Source organism: Bombus pyrosoma, linkage group LG12, assembly GCF_014825855.1.
Source record: "Bombus pyrosoma isolate SC7728 linkage group LG12, ASM1482585v1, whole genome shotgun sequence".
NCBI classification, from domain to species: Eukaryota; Metazoa; Arthropoda; class Insecta; order Hymenoptera; family Apidae; genus Bombus; species Bombus pyrosoma.
In genome coordinates, this window is record NC_057781.1 from 10,771,589 (window position 1) to 10,792,862 (window position 21,274).

The following is a 21,274-nucleotide window of genomic DNA, read 5'->3' on the forward strand; positions in this document are numbered from 1 at the left end:
TAGCACTATTAATCAAAATATTCTTCTTATGTAAAACAATGTTTTAGAATTTTATATTAACATGAGTTCTCTATGTGCCAAATATAGAAGCATAATACTCCTATTAAAGCTATGTATATGAACCAACCGCATACCAGTTCTTTTGAAACAAAGTTATTGATTGGTATTTTGCCCTGTCTCAACATCAGTTAGTTTTACTAAACAAATGATAAATGTCTATATATTTTAATAACAGAATATAATAACATATTAAAATTAAAATCCTAATTTTTGAGATCATAACCCTAATTGGGCACATAATATTTGTCAAAGATAGTTTTGATATAATACAAAAATTATTGTTACAATAACTATTGTATTGAAGTACATATATAGAACAGCATTATTTAAAATATTTAATCATCCTTTTATTTAAGTTTGATATATTTGTAAGTTCTTGGTACAATTTTATACAAATTACATTAAATGTAAAAATTAAAATATAATTTTCATATAAGTAACGCATTGTTAGTTACTGCATTTGGTTATTTCGTTTGTTTTAATCATAAATTATGTTAATTGATTGATAAGTTAATAAATTCATATAAATTCTAAAAGCAAAAAATATTTTTTTTTTTTTTGAGAACATGAAATACAGAAACCAAAATTAGCAAATCAAAGGGATTGTCGGAAAATTTTTGTTTGAGTATGAAGTACTATCCAACCATCGTAAAAATTTAAATACATAATAAATAATGCGAATGAGCCTAATTGAGAAACCACCCAAATGTTAGTCGTTTGAACAGTATTGGGATTTGTAATGTAAATATGTTAATACTAGTTGTAGGTTGTAGTTAGAATATGCGCACTTTCGTAACTTGCAAATGTTGTGTTATGTACCTATTGTTTGATGGTTGAGACTTATGTTTAAAATAATTCCGTGTAAAATACCTTGCAAGTCTAAAAATCTTGACAGTGCTTAGTACATCAGTCTGTTTGTTTGCTTCGTTACTCTTAATAATTATTAGTAAAATATAAGAATATTTTTGGTTAAGAGTAGTATCGGTGAATTAAATTCCGTATATGTTAACAGGTGAGAGCTTCTAATTTAGTAAGATTTATTTAACATTAATTCTAAAATAAAAGATTAAGGAATAATAATTAATAATAAGATATCACAATAAGCGCTTGTCAATAATATTTATCAGGAATTTATTATATTTAGATTCGTTTTGTTGTTCATTTATTATATATATTATAAATATGTATGTATACATAAGAAATATATAATAAATCCTTTTTGCGCTATTTGTGTATTATGCATTATGTGTCAAAAAATGGTACATTGAAATTCTGAGAAATAATAATAAAGATCTTTTTCTAAATGTAAACAAAAAATATTTGTTTATTAAATTTCTGTAAGATTAATCACACGTATTCTCTTTCACATAGCCTGCACATCAATTTAACATATTTTAAAATCTCAATTATAAACGTTAAAAATATAAGTTAATACAATTTTAGTTATTAAAAGATGATTGACTTCCGTCTTTTGTTGTAATGTAATCATATGTAACATATATATGTAAACATTGTGTTATATATTTTTGGAATTTCAATATATGCCATATGCATTCAATAAAAATGCATTACTACATCCAATAATTGTTGTTATGAAATATTAAGTTTATATATATATGTAGTTTAAATATTTATTAAATAAAATATGTTTTAGAATAACATTACAGATGCCATACATTTTAGTACGTGGTAATCTTGCATCGTATGGTCATAGATACCCATGGAGAGTTTTAGTATCAGGTCTTAAAGGTACTATCTTTTATTTCAGAGCTTAAACATTTAATATACTTATATTTAATTTATTTATGTAATGGTAATTTATAAAATAAATGTTACTTTGTTGCCACTTAGTTGATATTTTCTATATGCAGTTTTTGCTTCTTATAATACGTGTGTAGCATGTTGTATTAACAGAATATATGAGCACACTTATATATGTCACATATTTTTGTTTTATTTCATGATAATATGTTTTCATTTATACTTAAAAAGCTAATATCTTAGAAAGTGAAATATGATATATTTAAAGATAAAATAAGTTGTTAATGGATTTACATATCCATTGATTTCTTATAAAAATGAAAGTTGAGTATTTGTATCTTTGTCTCCTTCTTCTCTTTCTTCTTCTTCTTCTTCTTCTTCTTCTTCTTCTTCTTCTTTTTCCTCTACCTTCTTTTTGTTATAATTGTATATTAAATATTTTATTCTCTTCTACAAAATTTCTAATGTCTACTATGATTTATAGAGTAAATAAATGTTCTTTTTTTTGAAATACATAGATATATCGTTACATAGTAATAATAATCTGTTTTTGTAAAATTAGTATTATTTAAGTTATGATAATATAAAAATCATACAATATTTGACATTTATTAGAGAAAAAAGTTAAATAAAAACATTCTAAAAAATGAAAGATATAATATTCAAATATAAAGTGTCATAATAAAAGAGATACATTTATATATTAAGACATTATTTCTTTCTCAATATGGATATTAATAAATTAATTCCTTAATTAACTAATTACCATTTATACTAATATGTTTATTGAAATCTGAGTAAAGAAAGATGTGTAATATGAAGTGACTGATAGAATATAAAAGTATTAATACATTGATTACACAGTTTATAGAAATGTATTGGTTTACTTCAAATTGTTTTGTTTTAATTTGAAAAATTTGGAAACAAAAATGAATTTTTTATTTATATTGCTTCAAGTAAATTATAATGTTGCTTATAAGTGAAATTGATATTCCATAGTTTTGAGTAAAACGATACCCCTATCAACGCTACTTCGCGATAAATTGATAATAATTATCGCGTAGATAGACCGCAAGTAAGATTAATTATATATTACCTTTCAGCTGAGTTCGTATGATTGAGAACGTGTGATTTTTATAATTCTTAGTTTTTAAATGTAATTTACGTAAAAGTTAGAACAAAATTACGTTGAAAACGTAAGATATTATTCACGTATGTTATAGCATCAGATATAGAACAACTGAGTCGTTTCGCTTCTGGGGGATATTGTGATGATTCGACAATAGTGTATTTACAACATCCTTGTGTAATATTAACTGCTTTAGAAGTTCTTGGTTACAAAGTCGTAGCATCTTCAAGTACAAGTGTTAAGCAAGATTATAATGAGTACATGTGGACTATGAGAAAAGATTTTTCTGAACCTGAACCTGAACCTGTTATTAAGACAGGTATGATTTTGTAGTGATTAATTTATTTTTACTAATAATTATGTGATAACAAATATTTACAGTTTACTTGCATTAAAAAATTTAACACTTCTTATTATTCTAAGAAACAGTATTTTTATCTTTCAAGATGAAAATTAAAAATATAAAGCGTAATTAAAGAATTATATGAATTTATAATTTTTATTTTTACATAAGTTTGGTTTATTACACAAGCTACAAATGCAAGAGGAAAGAAAGTTATTAAATATATATGTATGTAAAGAATGATATCGTAACAATACTTATGATATATTACAGTAAATATTTCTTAATTTTTTTATAGATGAAATATTATAATAGACTTTTCTTATATACAACGTTTCTAGTCCCGTTAGAAAAATATGTAATTAAACATAAATGTGATGCATTAAAAAGTTTGTACGGATTACACTTGATAACTAATTTGTGTATTTATTTTCGAATTTTTCTGTTAGATTCTTTACTTTCAAAACGTTTCAATGTTTTGTTTGTAGAAAATATTTTGTGCAAGTCTGATTATAGAATTGTTGCGTTTAATCAAATTATATGGAATTTTTATATATATTTCACATATATAAATTATAACAAAAGAAAAAGAGAGAGAAATATAAGATTCAAGATATCCGTTATCTACCGTATTATTCTCATAAGGATGGCAACAAACACAAGTACGGTTCTTACGAAGGTTATGTGTATTAGTGGCTGACGTTTAAATTTGATACTAGGTATACTATCAGATACATTGTAGATATTTTATCTAACAGTGGTATATATTGTTCATCATTTAATGTGACATTCGCTTAAAACTTTCGCTCTTGCATAAGCTAACAACTTTCATCGACATTACGAATTTCTATTGATTTTTATTACATGCGTGTGAAAGTTTTGTTGTATATAATTTTCTTCGGTAAATGATTAATAACAAAAAATGATTTTGTAAAATTACATTCAATTGCTTCAATGATATGTAATAGGTGTATAATCTTAGCAATTTATATGTATAGTACCTACCTGGATATTAGAAAGAACAATGTGTACATCTACTAATTTTTTAAACAAGTACTATATTTTGTAAATTTTATAAAATTGTTAGAATCTTAATTTTAAACTTTTGATGCTGTGCTAATAGTATATTTTTGTGTATAACATTTAACTATGTTGTAAATCAATATTTTCATCTTTAATTTTTACACTTATTTCCTTATACGAACATTATGTATTTTAGTTTTGATTCCGTATAAAAAAAAATTAATAAAATAATATATAAATGATGATTTATACAAAAATTTTATATTTTTATTACATTAAACCACAATTAATTATTTATGTTGAAAACTAAAAATTTTATAAATATAAAATAAATAAAACACATGTAGTTAAAGAGGAAGTATGTTGTAAAACTTAAAAAAGAAACGATGGTTAAAAAACGAGGAATTGTGTGGAACTACTATAATAAAAAAATGTTAGGATCTCAAGTGATTGCATTTTGTAAGTTTTGTAATCAATCATACATTCAAAATGCTACTCGTATGGAACGACATATGGAAAAATGTCCAAAGTGCCCAGAAGATGTCAGACAACAATTTATACAAGTAGCTCATAACAAGAGGCATAAAGCTAATAATCATGACAATAAAATGAACGATGGATGGCCAAAACAAGAATCTTCGGTAGATCAGAACATTACAGATACAGAGTTAGAAGATTTAGATGATTGGAATTATAAGAATCAGTCATATTTAGTTGATACATCTAATGCAATACAGCAAAATATGGATTTAGTAATGCATAATAATGAACAAAATTGGGTAAATCAGGATAATGCGGTTAAAAATCATGATACAGATACAAGATTAGTTAGTAGGAATTGGGAAACAAGTGAAAATGATACAGAAACAATTGCAGCTGGTAATTTGAAGAAAAAGGATATTTATGAAACATTTAAGCTATAATCTTACTTTGGAGTTATTATTAGATTGGATAAAATTATGCAACTAATTCTCAAATAATTATCTAGAACAGATTTTTTAAATGTTTTTAAAAATTTTGTGTAGCTGGATCTCAAGAACAATCAAGTTCAGTTCACCAAAGAAAGTCATATAATCCTAGAAGAATATCAGCTGTTTCTTCTGTACAAACGTCAGATTGTTTACCCTTGCAAAATAAAATATATCAAGAACAGTTATTAGAAAGACGTGCCTTAAGAAGAGCTGCAGAATTAGAAGTACAGCGTAAAGCCTTGGAACTAGAAAGATTTCAATGGGAATATGAGAGAGATAAACTTCAAACTGAAGTTCGTTGGGCTCATGAAACTCGTATGATGCAACTTAAAGAAGAACGGGAAAGGCATTTGACTGAACAGAGTAGAATAAAGACAGTTTCACATATAGTCTAATTGTAAATAATGAATTTTACCTATTGATAATGAATAATACCATTATATTCTTGCATAATAATCTGAAACGTTTTTATACTCAAGATTATTCTTAATCAAATATGAGTAGATGATAAAGAGAATGTAAAATAATATATTATCCATTTAGAATGAAATATAATTCCTTTTTATATTTGTAAAAGGAAGTATTTTGTATATATATTTTATGTAATATTTTCAAGCGGTATATTAAACAGGATATTTAATTCCAACAAAATGTGAAAACTCACAAATAGCATTATAAAGAGTTATTGAGTATATATTTAAAAAACTTAAACATTTTCAATTCCAAATACATTTGAGCATAAATATTTAGATTTTGTAATTCAAATTTTAATCACTATAAATTACATATATATAATAACTTGTTTTTTCCTCTGGTACATTACATTTTTTATTAAATAATTTATTTCTATCTTTTTATTTATTTAAATTCAATATCACTTTATTACATATTATTTAAACAAACTTGAAACAGAACTTTTTTATCGATATTTCTGGAAAAAATTAGTTTCTTTCATTGTCTCAATTTAGCATAAATGAGCAGTAGAAAAATGTAAAAATAGTTTATAGTTTTGCCAAGATAAAAATATTGTTTCTTTTTGCTTATAAAATTAGATGTACTTGCATTGTATATAATATTATTTATATTATATACGACTTAGTAGTTAAATAATAGGATTTTCTCTTAAAAGAGAAAATGAGGGAGTTACAAAATATGTTTATATTTTTCCCAACAGCATTCTAGAAGCAACATTTTTCTTTTGACAGTAAAAGACAACGAAGTTTAACAATCCTCTTTAGCTCAACAATGTCGCAATCAGTGAATACAAGTGTCGCAAAATTAGCCAATGAAATGAATGATGATGAGAATTACTATTACGTTGGCGTAAAAGCCTCGCCGTTTGCGAATGATTGCGTTGTCTTCGGTTTAAATTCGGATGAAATTTTGGCTCTTTCAAAGCGTTTTCCAAACTCTGGATCAGATGTGGTCAACGGCACTATGATCAAAGGTTACCATCAACCATTTTCAAAAAATTTTTTTTACAGAATAACTGTATTTTTACGCGTTCAATTAAACTTTTTACCGAAAATATTTCTCACTCTGTCTTTTTGTAGCAGAATTTGCGAAAATATAGTATGTAAGTCCTATATGTGAAAATTGCCTCGGTTAAAATAAATGCTATGTTTAATTTTTTAACTATACCTACATTTCATATATCTCTGCAGGTTAATAATAAAAATAGTGTTATGTTGGTAAAAGTAGATTCATAATTTAGATTTCCTTGTTTGTCACATATTTAGTAATTGCAATTGCTTTGGGTTTCCGATAAAAGAAACGTTATATCTGTAAAATGTTATACATTAAATTTACAAATAACATTGATATATTATTGTCGAAAGTCAGATGTTATATTGAAATATTTTATAGAAATTCAGGATTGGTATGTCCTATTGCATCGTATAGTTGTAAATCATAGAATATTTTTCTTAATTTGTGCAATAAAATTTATTGCAGGACCACCTTTTTCCATCATTAACGCTCTGGCAGAATTAGGATATCGAGTTATCTGTAGCACAGGAGAAGCTGAAATACTTTGGACACTGCAAAGGGAATTATAAAATCAACAATTATTCTCAGGACTACGATTTATAAGAAAAAAATACTACTTACGTATTTAAAGTATGCGTGCATGTTTAATAATGTGCACGCCAATTAAGAAACCAGTATGAATGAAGTATTATTTAATTATATAAAAAGTTTGTATACAAGGAACACACATATATATAAGAGGTGGTGTGTTCACTTTCGTTATAAAACTTTTATCAATATTTTTTAACTTGCTTTAGGGATGTATATTTTGTATCCAACGTATTTGTACCAATAGATTTTCACGAGGAATTTTAGCAAGTTTCGTACATTACATTCGTAAAAGGCATTTAATAGGTTAAAACTACAATCGTACATCGTTTTATACATAAATCTATATATAATTTTTGCAACTTTGAATCGAATTAAACGCAAAATGTCTTCAATTTGTTTTAATATGAATTTGCGATAACAATTATGACACCAATAAGACTGTACGAAATCAAGTTTCCAATTTCTATACTTTGCCGATTAGATCAATATTTTTTTTTGGAACAATTATTTTATTACTTATCATAAAAATTAGATACATTTACGCATAAAATTGTGAGAAGTTGCAAAAATGATAACAATACCAACGCTTATCTTATTCGTTATTCTTAATCCATGTAGTATCAATATTAAGTCATTTCGTGCAATAGAGGGACAATTTTTCTATTGCTTTTCTATTTTATATTATCTGCAATATAATTTTTAATAAAATTGTATTGTTATATTTTTGTGTATATTTATAACGCTATGATACAATACACGGAATCAAAACTAGCGTTAATATTATGTAATGCTGTAAAAGAATTTGCACTGTACTCAGTATTTATTGAATTCATTTATGAAACGATAAGGCAATATTTCTTAGCACAGCATCATGCTTCAAAACGAAAAGAAAATGGGTAGCAATTGTCGAAGTACTCTATTACAAAATAATTGAAACATAATATTATAATATATATATAGAGGTCGATTTTGTATGCCGCGCCTTATTTTCATATACGAATTCGATATATGTACATATATATTATAAAATTACATATATGTGAACTATGTGAAATACATTTTTGCATATTGTGAATGAAAATTCATTGAAGAATATATGATTAGTATGACTTAAAACTACTTCTTTATGTACTTCTTCACAACCATTTATAATTTACGAAATATTAAAATTTATTTTCATATATAATGACATAATACTTATTTGTATCACCAAAAAATATTTCAGCACAATTTCTATTCTTTTTCTTTTTTAATGACATGATAGGTAAATTATCGAGACGCTAATTAAGCGTACCTATCACAAACATGGAGCACACTCATAACTGTAACGATCATAATACATGCTGCAGTATAAGTAATAATATCGGAGTTAGTCAGTCTCTTATGGAAATGGAATTTGAACGTGGTATATGGTACGCCGGTAAATAATTCAATTTATTTCATTTTTATTGTAATATTTCTTTTTTTTTTTCTTTTTTTAAATATCGTTAATAATATTTATGCCATTTTCAGCACAGTACAATGACTTGGATCGTGTAAAGATATTACTGAAGAAAGGTGTTTCACCAGATGCAGAAGATTCTGCGGGATATACAGCGTTACATTACGCAGCTCGTAATGGACACTATAAAATTTGTAATATTTTATTAGAAAATGGTGCAGCAGTGAATGCACAGACACGTTGTGGACATGCTACTGCTTTGCATAGAGCAGCTATGCAGAGTCACTCTGAGATCGTTGAACTATTGTTGAGATTTGATGCAAACCCTAATTTAAAAGACGTCGATGGCTACACCGCTTTGCATAGAGCACTCACGGCACGCTCTACATCTGTTTGCAAACTACTAATACCATGCACCGATCTGTCATTACTGAACAGCAACATACAGAGTGTAGAACAATTAGTAAAAGAAAAATATCCTGACATTTTACCATTTTTATTAACATATATGAATAAAGGAGAAAAAGTAAATGATTAATAAAAATAATTAAAATCTTCTAGACTTTTTAAATTTTCTGTATCAACACACGAATAATAAAAATGTGGTACTATAAAAATATTTATTTTATGAATAATTGTCAGAAGAAAACAGTGTTTGGTAGATAAAAGAACCTTGAAGACCTTAATAGATTTATAAAATGTGATTTTCAAAAGTACCGGATATCATATCCTTTATAACTGTTTTCTAATTTATTAATAATTAAGTTGCAACTATATACAAAGTGTACAAGTATATTTCTAATGTTAATAAACGGATCTATGTAATCCTCTCGCTTATATTGTTGGTATTTTAACATTAAAGATACGGCTTGATATTTAAAAACAATGCGCAGTTTTGTTAACTGGATCGTAAATTTTACACTGTGTAGGTGTTAAAAAGTAATAACAATATAAATAAAGATTTTGTTTTATACTACATGAATATATTAGTAGTTAGTAAATAGATTAGGCATGAGATTTTACTTTATATTTTATGTAACAACATAATGTCATACAGATAAACATTCTTAAAAGTAAATGTAAGGAAATATGGACTGTAAAGACGATTCTATCAAATGACAAAGGAATAAATATATAGATAAAATTGATAGACATGCATCGTTATTGGTGGCGTTCGTTCCATGTGCTTGTCAGAACGGAGAGGGTCGTGCACTTGATATTGAATCGTTCGCGCGCGACCGTAAGTATTCGGGTTGCATCGGGGGTTATCGTTAGAATTCGACAGTGCTCGATGAGTTGCGGAGCGTAATATGTACGGCCGCCGGAGCCCCCTTGCGATAAAAGGTGGTGCCATCTAGCGGAACACCTCCCGTCTCTCTGTACTGTACGACTGCAATCGTTGCATGGAGTCAGTCGTTTCACGAATACCGCGGGTGGTTTGCGCGAAGGCTCGCCGCCGCCTTTAGCCGTTGCGCGACGGATCGTCCGTCGTTTCGCGGTCCGAGGTTCGTCCGCGTGTCTTCGACCACCTTTCCCGCCTGGATTCTTGTGCGGTTTTACTCGTCGATTTGAGTGACAATCGCGAGCGATGTAATCGTGCCCTGACGTCACACGGCTAATCAAGTGCACACACGAACGCAACACAGGCGCGCGCGCGCCTGCTACTCGTATTCGTATACACGGATGGTCTACGTAGCTGCTCACGGTATACCACATACAACACGTATACAGCCGTGCACACGGCTAAACTGATAGAGAGAACGAAGGAAAGGGAAACAGTGTGCAAGATCGCAAAAGACAGAGGAGAAAGAACGGAAACGGAGAGATAAGAAAGAAAGGGAAATATATATATATATATATGCGTATCTACATATATATGTATATGTTGCGTAGCAAGAGAACGGTATTAGAGAAAAGGGGTGAGGCGTAAGACGTATAGACAGAGGACAATTCACACTTGCATACGTCTATGTAGGCTTGTAACGAGCCTTTCGCCTTTATAAAACATTATGCGTAGATATCACAGCGAAAAACACGAGACGGTAAGAAGCCCGAAATTCTTTCTCCGGTTGATGTATTCGAGCATTGATTTTTCTCGAACGACTTGTTTTTGTAACTCTCGCAAAGTATTTCGCGTTTTGGACACGTGCAAAACAAGGCTATGAAATAGAATAAAGAAGAACCAGACGAAAGAGCGAGAGAGAAGTGTCTACATCTCGTGGCGCCCCGTTGTGTTTTTCTACGGAAAACTGTGCTCGGAACCTGCCTGAACTTTCAGAGTGGAAGAAAACGTTTAGCAAACGGAAGAGAAAAATTTTTCTTTCCGAAAGGTAAACTGAAAGGGGAAGAAAAATTTCATTCGTACGTATATCATCTGATCTAATCAGTGAAACTCAGTGAGAAACCAAACGAAGAAGTTTGAACTGGAACGACAGACTTCAATGGACAAAACAAGTTTTATCCCAATCGAACCGGTCAGTGAGTGTAATATAATTTTTGTGTGTTATCTCTTGTTGAAGCCTTTTTTCTTGCTGTTATGTGAATTTTTATCATGAATATAGAAGTGTGTACGTGCGACACGATTGCGGGTGTACCTTGTTCGTGCAATAATAAGAAAGTGGGGTCTGTACGTTCCGTTTTTATTAACTTGTCGGACGGTCCACTGCTTTGAGAGTCAAGTTCGTCGCGCTTCGCTGTACGCGCCGTGTCTGGTGCGCACATATTTCCTCGCGCTTTCGGTTGCGCTCCGCGACAAGCTTTCTATTCCAAGTGAGATGAAATATATCCTCTCCGTCATATCGAGAACTATCGGTAAGGGTAATTGCGAATTACGCGGCAGTTACGTGCTTTACACTTGCATTTCTTTCGTAATTTCGTTGAACGTACTTTCGTTTCGCATTTCCTATCGTTATTAACTTTACAGCTTTTCAACCCTTTCATGGACATGATCTACATTTTTATCAAAGATCGAAAATTTTAATCGAGAAAGTATATCAAATAGAGCTTATATTTATTTCAGTAAACCAGTTTTGTGCGTTATCTCTCGTCGAAGCCATATTGGATACATGTTATTAAATCAAGGTTTAATAAAATTTAATTTTTATTTTCTACGATTGTCTCTACGGTCTACGTATATAATGTATGTATGTGTGGTAATAGAAATTGAAATACATTTTTATATTGCCCTTACATATGACCCTATTTAATGGAGAAAATAGTTTTCATTGTTTATGAAAGGGTTAAATTTGATTTCTGTTGTAGTAATTAGTCGCTGACAGAGACCAATATGATAAATTTTATTATAAATTTCGAATGCAAATAAGCTTCGCTTTAATAATTAATAAAGTTGCTTAAAATCATGAAATCATTAATAAATTATCATACGGTGAATATGTCAAATAAAATGTTGCAAAAATTATTGTTTCAAGGAATATTAATTTATGGTCGAAGAAATTTTATATCAATTTTTCCCGTTTAAACAAGAAGATATGTACTTTGTCAGAAATGCATTTTCTCGCGTTTATCTCGAGCTGTCAGGTCGGTTGATGAATCTTAGGAAACATTCCAAAGAATTCCAGCGAAAAAGTAGTGCCCGTGGGTAGAGAACGTAAGCGTCGACGACAATATCGATCAACTTTTCCTAAACGTGCCTCGGTCTACATATGTTTGGAAGCAGAATGGGGTGTGGACATGCGCATATACAGACCATTGTATTAGTAGTGCGTTGTCAAGTGCGCCATGTGATGCGTGAGATTGTGATGCAGTAACAAGTATTCTTCGTTTCACAAAAAAATATGTTTTAATTAAAATTATTATGCAGACCGAATATTTTTACTATTTAACAGTAACGGATTTATACAACTTTATAAGTATAAAAAAATTAACCGTATTATTATCAAATTTCTACGAACATATCTTGTTCGTACCTATTAATTGATAATTACCAAATTACCATTCTCCGTTATATTATATCGTAATTATAATATTTCGGGGATCTATAAACGACCTAGATTATCTTAATTATTCTGAGATTAATGTGATAATGATAAATGAGTAGTTTATGGAGGTACTGTGGCGTTAGAGTTTCACAAGTACTATATTTATGTTTTATTGCATCGGTTTCACTTTCTGCTTTGCTTGTACCACTTACTCGACGCAAAGGATCCTGGGTAAAATTTGCATCGAAACATGGCATCAAAAGTCTCTTTATTTTCTTTTAAAATATCTTAGCTAATTTTCTTTGGTAACGACGCAGTTTAGTGACTTCTCTCTGTTTCGACTATTTGGTGTTCCAGTCTTTTCCCTTTTTCAGAAAGTAAGGAGAAATTTAAAAGTTCTCAAGCTCTCTCGATAAAATGGCAAAAAGTATATTAGTTTCTTGAACTCTCACGATCGAGATTTCTGATTTTAGTGATAAAATAGAGCTTTCAAAGAAAAAAGTCAAACAGTCAAATAGTCAAAATTGAAGAAACTCGCTAAACTGACTAATTATCTTTCCTTTTTCTTACATTTATTATTTATAATGAAGGAAATCGTTCGATCCACTGTTTTCAACCATTATTCTTCTCCATTGACAGGATTGGCAAAGATTACGAGGATCTGTAAAAGCTGCAGTGCGAGGAAACCTCATCGAGGAGGATGAAAGAATCTTTGACAGCTCAATCACGACAAGACGATTCCTAAAAGAAATAATTATTCTCAGGCGTTCGCACCTAAAATATTCTCTCGTTGGTGTCTTTGTGAGAATTGCTTATTGAATATTTATAGGAGATTGCTCGCATAGGAAAGCAGACAGAGAACCGTTCCTGGTCAGTGATAACAGTGGAGTTGGAAGAACAGGAACGTCTAAGTTTTCTGTTCTTCGTCGATAGATCACGCGTACGATAATACGCGGTTAACGATGGAAGGAAAATCTGCGAATATCTCGACGTGCACGTGAGCGAGCGAGAAAGTGGACGTGTCGAAAAGTGAAGTCGATATTCGAGGGCGAAAAGGAAACGATGTGACGGTGCTGCTCGGTCGATAAGGAGAGTCATATCGTGTAAAGTGCCAAGAAGACCAGAGAAAAAGAAAGTGTACTTAATATCAGTTATTTTTGTTTTACGTTCGCGACAGTGATCTTGTGTTATTGGTGACGTGACAAGATTCTTGGGTAAAAGAGACGCCGAATGTCGGTAAACGAAGAGGAAGCGCACGATAGGACGATGCGATTAAGAACGCATGTTCGGCCAGTGAGTTTCGGTCGAGGAAAGGAAACTATTCGTCTTCGTTGATTTTTCGTTGTTCTCATCAACACGGGACGAAACGAGAAGTGACCGAGAGTGAAACGAATTATTACGTTTCTTCGTTCGTTGTTTTTACGGACTCGCGAGCCACTAGGTACTCGATTCGTGGTTTCGGACTCGACGGAGGAGAAGCGGCAATTTTCTCCGCGTAAACGAGATAAAAAAAGAAAGGATTCTACGAATTTGACAAATTGGAAAAGTGTTGGTGGTGATTAATAGTGGTGCATTCGTTGATTGTTGGTTGTGATATCCGCGTTATTGGTTGTGCGAGGGTGTGGTGAAAAAAAAAAAAAAAAACGGGGTGGTGTGGTGGTGGCACATCGTGTAAAAAGAGAACACTCGACTGTGACTCTTAACTCATTACCACGGATCTCCCCCGGCAGTTTGACGCCACAGCCATCCTCGATGAGAGGAGGCACATGTCCATTGCTGCCGCTGAAAATGCAGGGTAAGTCTTTTTTCCATTTCTCTTCTTTCCTTCATTTTCTTTCTTTTTATTTTAATCTTACGTCGTTTATCCAACGAACGGGAAACTTGTTCTCGCTCAACGTTCAATTTACATTATGCGGTATTGTTTATTTATTTAGGCGATTCAGAGATCACCGTTTTGTTATCTCGATACCGTCGCTGCAGCGTGTCTCGCGCATATACAGGATCTGCACATGTTGCATATATTGCTCTCCGTTAAGATATACAGTAAATGGAACTGTTACTGTAGTTGCTTAGCGCAATTAACCTCTTAAGCGAAGAATTACGCGGACGAAAGTTTTATACACGTTTCCTCTCTATGTCTCCATGTTCTCTAGTGTCTCTGTGTTGTCGTTTTCTGTTTATTTTCAAACTTTTTAGATTCCCCCGTATTTCGTAATTGTATTATCTTTTTTATTTAATTGCTTAATTATCTTAACTATATATGTAAGTTCTAAGAAAAAGTAGGATTTTTATATCGATGCCGGTTACGCTAAAAATTTTGATAGGCTTTTTTATTATTTTTCGGCTGAAAACTTCGATAGGCAAATATATTCTCCTTTGAAAAATGAAAAGTTTCTTCTTCCTTTTATTGAAACATGATTATTCGTTTATTCTATCTTTTTATCGTATTGTGTCTAATTGAATTTTAGATAACATAATAGACGTAGACGAAAGATAGCCGATAGCCGATGTTCAATATGGGTCATTTAACGAGAAGTATACTTGTAATGTTTTAGTTGTGTTAGGATGATATCTAGCGGGATTGGGTTAACAGAGAGGGCAAGAGGGTTTCTCAGGTCATAAGGGTCTCGCATAGAATCCGATCGCAAAATAAAAATGGTTTATACATTCCTTACATGTGTCACTTAAAACCAACAGTCCCAAAAGATATTCAGCGTTCCATTTGGTCTGAAGTTGTACATCTGAATAAACAAAAAAAGAAAAAAAAAAAAGAAAAAACAATATGAAATAATATTTTTATTGCGTCACGTTGAGCATCTATCTTATCGTATAGGATGCAGTAGATTAAACTGTCCAAAGACAGAGATTTCCCTTGTTTGTTATTTACAGAGTATTCTAGAATATATTTTTCTATCGATAATTAAAAATAATTCATCTTATATTTTGTATAATGTTAAAAACTGTTCATAACGACGAAGCCACTGTAGAAATTTATAATTTGGTGTAGGCTTTCTCGGTTTAGCTAGAAATAACATGGTTATTGCTTGGTTCTTGGCTGTCATTTTGCATCGGTGGTGCTTTCGCTAGCATATATTAGTCATTTAATATTCGACATAAACATATTTCTGTGTAATCCTTCAAATAGCTTCGTGTCCCCGTTCGCGTGCACGGAAATACACAAAATCTTCTCACGCAAAATGAGCGAAGAAGAAAGGGATGGTGTGTATCATCCGTCGTTATGTTTGAGTTAAAAAATTTAAGAGCTCTCTCTCTCCCTTTGAAGGCTTGAATTGTGCCGACACCTGCTGCTCTTTTTTTCTTCTCTTTTTTTTTTTCCTCGTGTTTTCTTTCCCTTTCTCTCTCATTTTGTTTTCTTTAAAGGAAACCTTTTGCATCCAGCTTCTTCCAGTTTCTACTGAACCTATCTCGAGGCCCGTCTACCTGAGATACCTACTTCTTCTTGTTCTTGTTCTTGTTCTTGTTCTTCGTATCCCAAAAGGTCCCTGCCGTTATACACGCTTAGGTACACGCTGCCTAAAACTATCTCGCTGTTTGTCTGTTATTCCTCGTAGCTCTATCAATATTAACACTTTCGCTAGAGGCGCGACTAGCTCGTTTTCGTGTAATGGTAGGTTTTTATATCGCAGGATCTTGTGGTATTTTTTGATAGCCTAGGATTTCGTAAATAGGCTTGCAAGTATTCTTTTCTTCATCGTGAGCTAGATGCTCGATACTTGGCAAGTTCGATAGCTGGATTTTGGTTGCGCGGCAAATTTATTTAAATCGTTGTAAATAGAATTTTGCTCGTTTGTGGAAGAGAAATTCAGTAACTGACAATTGCTGCAATAAATTGTATATAGTAATACAATGTAACAATATAGTGATTGATAAATAAGATAACATCCAAAATTACAGGTACATGGATATTTGCAACTTGTGTGTCGTACCAAGTTACTTAATATTATACTCGTACTTTCCTACATTTAAGTTAGTAATAAATTAATTATAAATACGATATTATAAAATATAAATTAATGAATTAGGAGGTAAAATGTGATCCGTTATCTCAAGTTGTTGTTCTTAATTTCTATGCGACGAAACTCGCCCAGGTCTGGTTTAATACTAGTAGAATTTGAAACTAAATCAAATTAATCAATCGTGACTAATTAAGGGATATTGAAAATAAAATTTATCGTAAAATATGTATCTTTAACTATGTACACGGACTATAGTTCATTTTTATACGGTGATATTATTGGTCGAACGATATAAGGAAGATGTTGCTTTTCATAAAGATAAAGACAGTTTATTCGGCAAATATGAACGGTGGAAGGACAAGTGTAGGTATCGCGAAAAATGTCGGTCACTTGTTGGCTTAGAAGTTGGTCATTTGAAATTCCAAACTTACGCTCGTATATACATACAATTGCTCGATTTCAGCGTTACAGATAGTTCCAAGGTAATAAACCAGTTCGTTCAACGTTACACATTTTATGACATAAGGAACGATTTTCCGGTTACGTGGACGTGTAGGAGAAATAACTCGTAAGCGACGAATAATCGCTTATAAGACCGATATTCTGGTTGACGAATATACGAGTCACGGGGAAGAAGACTGTTGCTATCGTATGCAGTGGAAACGATAGTAACATTTTTAGACACTATTAAACAACTCGTTCGATAAGAAGTTGCGTAATGATGCATATTCCCTTGCTTTGTACTGGCAATCGATACACAGCACGCATATATACATACTTGCATAACAACCAATGGACTTAATTCGAAACAGATGACACGAAACTTGAATGTGTTCTCACGTAACGGAGCCGTTGATGCTATTCTATTGTATCGAAAAGAAAGATTCACAATCTGAGTTTCGAACTCGGGTAATATCGGTGAAAACGAGCTTTCCCTCTTTTTTTCCTATTTCTTCCTTCATAATATTGCGATAACTTTGTTATACATACACACACACACATATGTATATATAAATATATATATATATATATCTCGTTCAGTGAACAATCACCGAGTACCCTTTATTCTATTGAGTTTGCTCGGGATTCGCGTTCTCGCAAACAACTTCTCGTTCGAAGACCAGTACAATGAAATACAGTGGGAAGAGATGAATTTTTACGTCATTAAAATGTAGAACGGAGAGCTTCTGAGCTTAGAGGAGCGAGGACGGAATGAATAAAACGAAGTAGTTATCAAGTTGCTTCTTAACGATATCTATCGTTCCGCGATACGATTTGAATACGATTTCCATAAGATTCTCCTGCCTTTTGTGTTTTAAACAAGGCGCGTACTATGATGTAAATATTAAGGGCCATAATTTCCGAGGAAACACGTTTTCGCGTTGTATAAGGACACTTTTAAGTAATACATAGCTCGTAATCGGGGTCCGACGATATGTTTTATTAGGTCGTAAATAAGACCTTAGAAACTCTTCTGTGTGCCATGCTGAAGTACACGGTACATTCGAAAATAACAGCCTCCAGAACGAATTCCTTGACTTGCTTTCAGGCTCGCCGAACGAAGGATAAACGACACGGCAGGCAACCTCACTCGCGTGTCTTCTACGTATCAATTCTCTCGTATTAAACGAGATGCAATAGCGTATCGAAAAACAAGACGTATCCACAGGTCGTCGCCGAGGAAATTGTAGAGGCACACGAAACGTAAGATAGAAGGCGACAAGCGTGCGCCGCGTCTCTCCATCCGACGGAGCTCGACTGATTCGCGGAGAATAAAGAGAGAAAGAGTCGCCTAGTGCCAGCCACATGTAGCAAAATAGAAACTTGGCTCTCTTTCGCGTAGGCGTATAGTTGGCGACTATATAACTGATTCATCGTCAACGACGACGGTGTATTTATCGCCAGGCATTACGCTCTATGTGAGCGGGTCAGAGTAATTAAAACTACGTGGTTCATGAGCGGCGCGGTCGTGTCCGAGCCGCGAGACTAGAGTCCGTGGGGTTAGAATAGAAGCGATAGTTAATCGCGTCATTGTTCGTCGCCCGTGTCACGATCATCGTTCGTACATGTATATCTGCCTACGTTCCGTCCGGGCGATGTAACTGTACGACGGAGCGCGGCGGAACGCGGAAACACAGCGAATGCGCCTCGCTAAACGCATCGATCGAGGTGACGATCGATAAGGTTAGATTCCTAGATACAAACTGGTGATAGCAGAGAACCAAAAGACCCCGGACGAAGTGTAAAAAGGTCGAGAGGATAGGAGAGGGAGAGGATAGAAAAAAGCAGGCAAAATCGGCCCGATGTCCGTCGAATAGCGAGTAGCGTGTAGTAAGTCACGTGGTCGATTCCGAGCGCAGCCGAGAGGCGAGCCGAGTGGAACCGAGCAGCGCCGAACCGTGCCATGCCATGCCGTGCCGCGCCACGCCACTCTGCGCCAGCTCGGGATATAGATCCTCCGGTGTACGATGCGACGTTGCCAAGTCATTGCTGTTAAGCCGGCCGGCTGCTCGACCGGCCGACTCCGTTCGTTCGTTCGTCCGCTTGCTCGCCTGTATGCCTGCTTGGTTGCTTGCCTTTCTGTCTGTCTGTCCTGTCCATCCGTCCGCTACTTCGTTTGTTCATTCCTTCGTTCGTTCGTTCGCGTACGTCCAACCATTCGTCCGTCTCTACGGGAAAAATAGCGTTGCCTTGGCTTTCTTTCCTTGCCTTGTCTGACTCACGCCCTGACCGCGTTTCCTTTCGCGAAAACACCTTTAATTTTCGATCACTATGTCGAATGGTTTTTTCTCTCGCTTTCTCGCGCAGCGAGGCACGTTGTCGTCCCATGCGTCCGCCGATGATGTAATTCCTTTGTTTCTGTCCGGTTCCATCGTTTCCTTTTATCGAAACTCTCCATACGCATCGATTCGACTATTTATCTAAAGCGCAAACTTTCTAATCTCTACTTACATCGATTATCGCATCTTTTTGAAAATAGCCAAAACCATCGAACATGGCAAATTTTTCGATATCTTTTTCCCCAATTTATCTTTCTCCGTTTTCAAACTTTTATCAATCTGTTTTGAAGAACGATTACGAGCGGAATACGTTAGAAGCGGAAAAGGAAGATCTGGCAACGTATATTTTTCTAAGCGCAAGGCAAAAATAACACGGCGTAAAATGCACCGTTATGTATCCTGTATATATTTATTATGCGTAAACTTACACAACGCATCATTAGTACACGCAATCATTTGTTGCATAACGCATAATGAATTAGTAATCATTCCCAGAGGAAAGACATTTTACGCTATGTGTAATCTGTATAAATGGCAGGTACCGTTTTCTCGGATAACACGGTATCAATTAATTTTAGACTTGTGGAGGGTATCGCTGACCTCGGCTTCGGTACTTTGAATATTTTTACGTAATTTCGTCTTCGAATCTCATGGACGGTATTTAGAACGCACCGTTATCACGAACAGTGCCTGTTTGTTTCTCGGAGTCCTTCTGGATTCCGATTTACGCAGCATTTTTCCTCGACAGTACCGCAAAGAAGGATGCCAATTGTCCTGGCGGCAAATTTCTTTCAAACAGGGTAGATCAGTTTAGGCGCGTATTTTGAAATTTCGTATATTTTAATTATGTATTTAATTTCTATCTTTGTATCATCGATCTTTTTCGTGGCTGTCGCGTCGAAATTGTTGATAAAAAATACAAATGGAGTAATTACGTAAAAATAACGAGTTATACGTAACTTATCATTGAAAAGCATTTGTTGATTCAAAACACGAATAAAACGATAAAACTGGAAAATGAAAGTTGTTATTAAAAATATAACGTAAATTTGTTACGTTTCTAAAGACTGAAAGACATTTTTTAATCGTTCGTGTGAATAAACAATTGGGAATGTTTTATTGTAAAACGTCAGTTTTACGGCAAGATAATTGGTGAAAGCGTATGATTAATCGTAGGTGTAATATTCAAGCCAAGGACTGCACAATGCTTGTTTAAGGCCGCTTGTAAATATAAATAATTTCTGCGATACGCCGACTAGATTTTCAATTTAGTTTTACACACATTTTTCAAGTATTCCATTATATAAACGTTAATCGGGAAGATTTAGTACTTTCCTTTTTTTTAAAGTCATGTTTAGCCTAATAATACTTTCGAATGAATAATCGCTGAAAAATGTGACTTGCTACAGAGACTCGGAGGTTAAATCCACCATATAGTATAAGAATTTTTAGCAAGGGATATTATTTAGTCCTTAAATAGAGGGAGAGAAATATCTCTTACATTAAATTTACAATTTAAAACAAGTTAATTATTTGCGGAAATCGTGTCATCATTTTTAGCATAGCAATCACAATCTTGGCGTTATTAAAAGTAGGACGATATTTATCGTCGGTCATTATAATCGCTTCATTTTATGTATGGATTTGTGCTTGGTAAAGCATTCTTATCAAAACTTTCATTAGAAATTTCTAGTCTGGTCCACTGAAGTGAAAACACCAGCTGCTTTAACTTCACGGTGAGGTTCCGACTTTGCCTCGTTTTTACCTTTTTT

The 21,274-nt window shown here is 32.9% G+C and overlaps 4 protein-coding genes across 15 annotated transcripts in view; all 4 read left to right on the plus strand.

The window, feature by feature from the left end:
- The first annotated feature begins 930 nt into the window (after positions 1–930).
- On the plus strand, positions 931–8,767 carry LOC122573297. 3 transcript variants are annotated; one of them, XM_043739427.1, is made up of 4 exons: positions 931–1,072; positions 1,715–1,809; positions 3,045–3,269; positions 8,631–8,767. In XM_043739427.1, exons 2-4 carry the CDS (start codon positions 1,728–1,730, stop codon positions 8,648–8,650), a joined length of 327 nt encoding a protein of 108 aa, XP_043595362.1. In that variant the 5' UTR covers positions 931–1,072; positions 1,715–1,727; the 3' UTR covers positions 8,651–8,767. The 3 variants fall into 3 exon arrangements, with proteins under 3 accessions (XP_043595362.1, XP_043595361.1, XP_043595364.1); XM_043739426.1 differs by lacking the exon at positions 8,631–8,767 and adding an exon at positions 6,493–6,653; XM_043739429.1 differs by lacking the exon at positions 8,631–8,767 and adding an exon at positions 6,462–6,602.
- On the plus strand, positions 4,554–6,090 carry LOC122573293. Its single transcript, XM_043739423.1, has 2 exons — positions 4,554–5,195; positions 5,342–6,090. The coding sequence occupies exons 1-2, from the start codon at positions 4,703–4,705 to the stop codon at positions 5,680–5,682; spliced, it is 834 nt and encodes a 277-aa protein (XP_043595358.1). The 5' UTR covers positions 4,554–4,702; the 3' UTR covers positions 5,683–6,090.
- LOC122573294 (ankyrin repeat domain-containing protein 39) lies at positions 8,651–9,959 on the plus strand. The gene is made up of 2 exons (XM_043739424.1): positions 8,651–8,786; positions 8,879–9,959. Exons 1-2 carry the CDS (start codon positions 8,672–8,674, stop codon positions 9,343–9,345), a joined length of 582 nt encoding a protein of 193 aa, XP_043595359.1. The 5' UTR covers positions 8,651–8,671; the 3' UTR covers positions 9,346–9,959.
- A 259-nt stretch (positions 9,960–10,218) lies between these two features.
- The window catches only part of LOC122573291 (nuclear receptor coactivator 2-like), a 128,140-nt gene continuing 117,084 nt past the window's right edge, over positions 10,219–21,274 (plus strand). For 3 of the 10 annotated variants that reach the window (XM_043739415.1, XM_043739413.1, XM_043739420.1), the window contains exons 1-2: positions 10,220–11,618; positions 13,385–14,540. In XM_043739415.1, coding sequence (XP_043595350.1) covers positions 14,512–14,540 — 29 coding nt within the window. In that variant the 5' untranslated portion in view covers positions 10,220–11,618; positions 13,385–14,511. Of the gene's footprint in view, positions 11,619–13,384; positions 14,541–21,274 lie in introns of all 10 variants that reach the window. The other 7 variants (XR_006318699.1, XM_043739410.1, XM_043739414.1 and 4 more) reach the window with 4 other exon arrangements.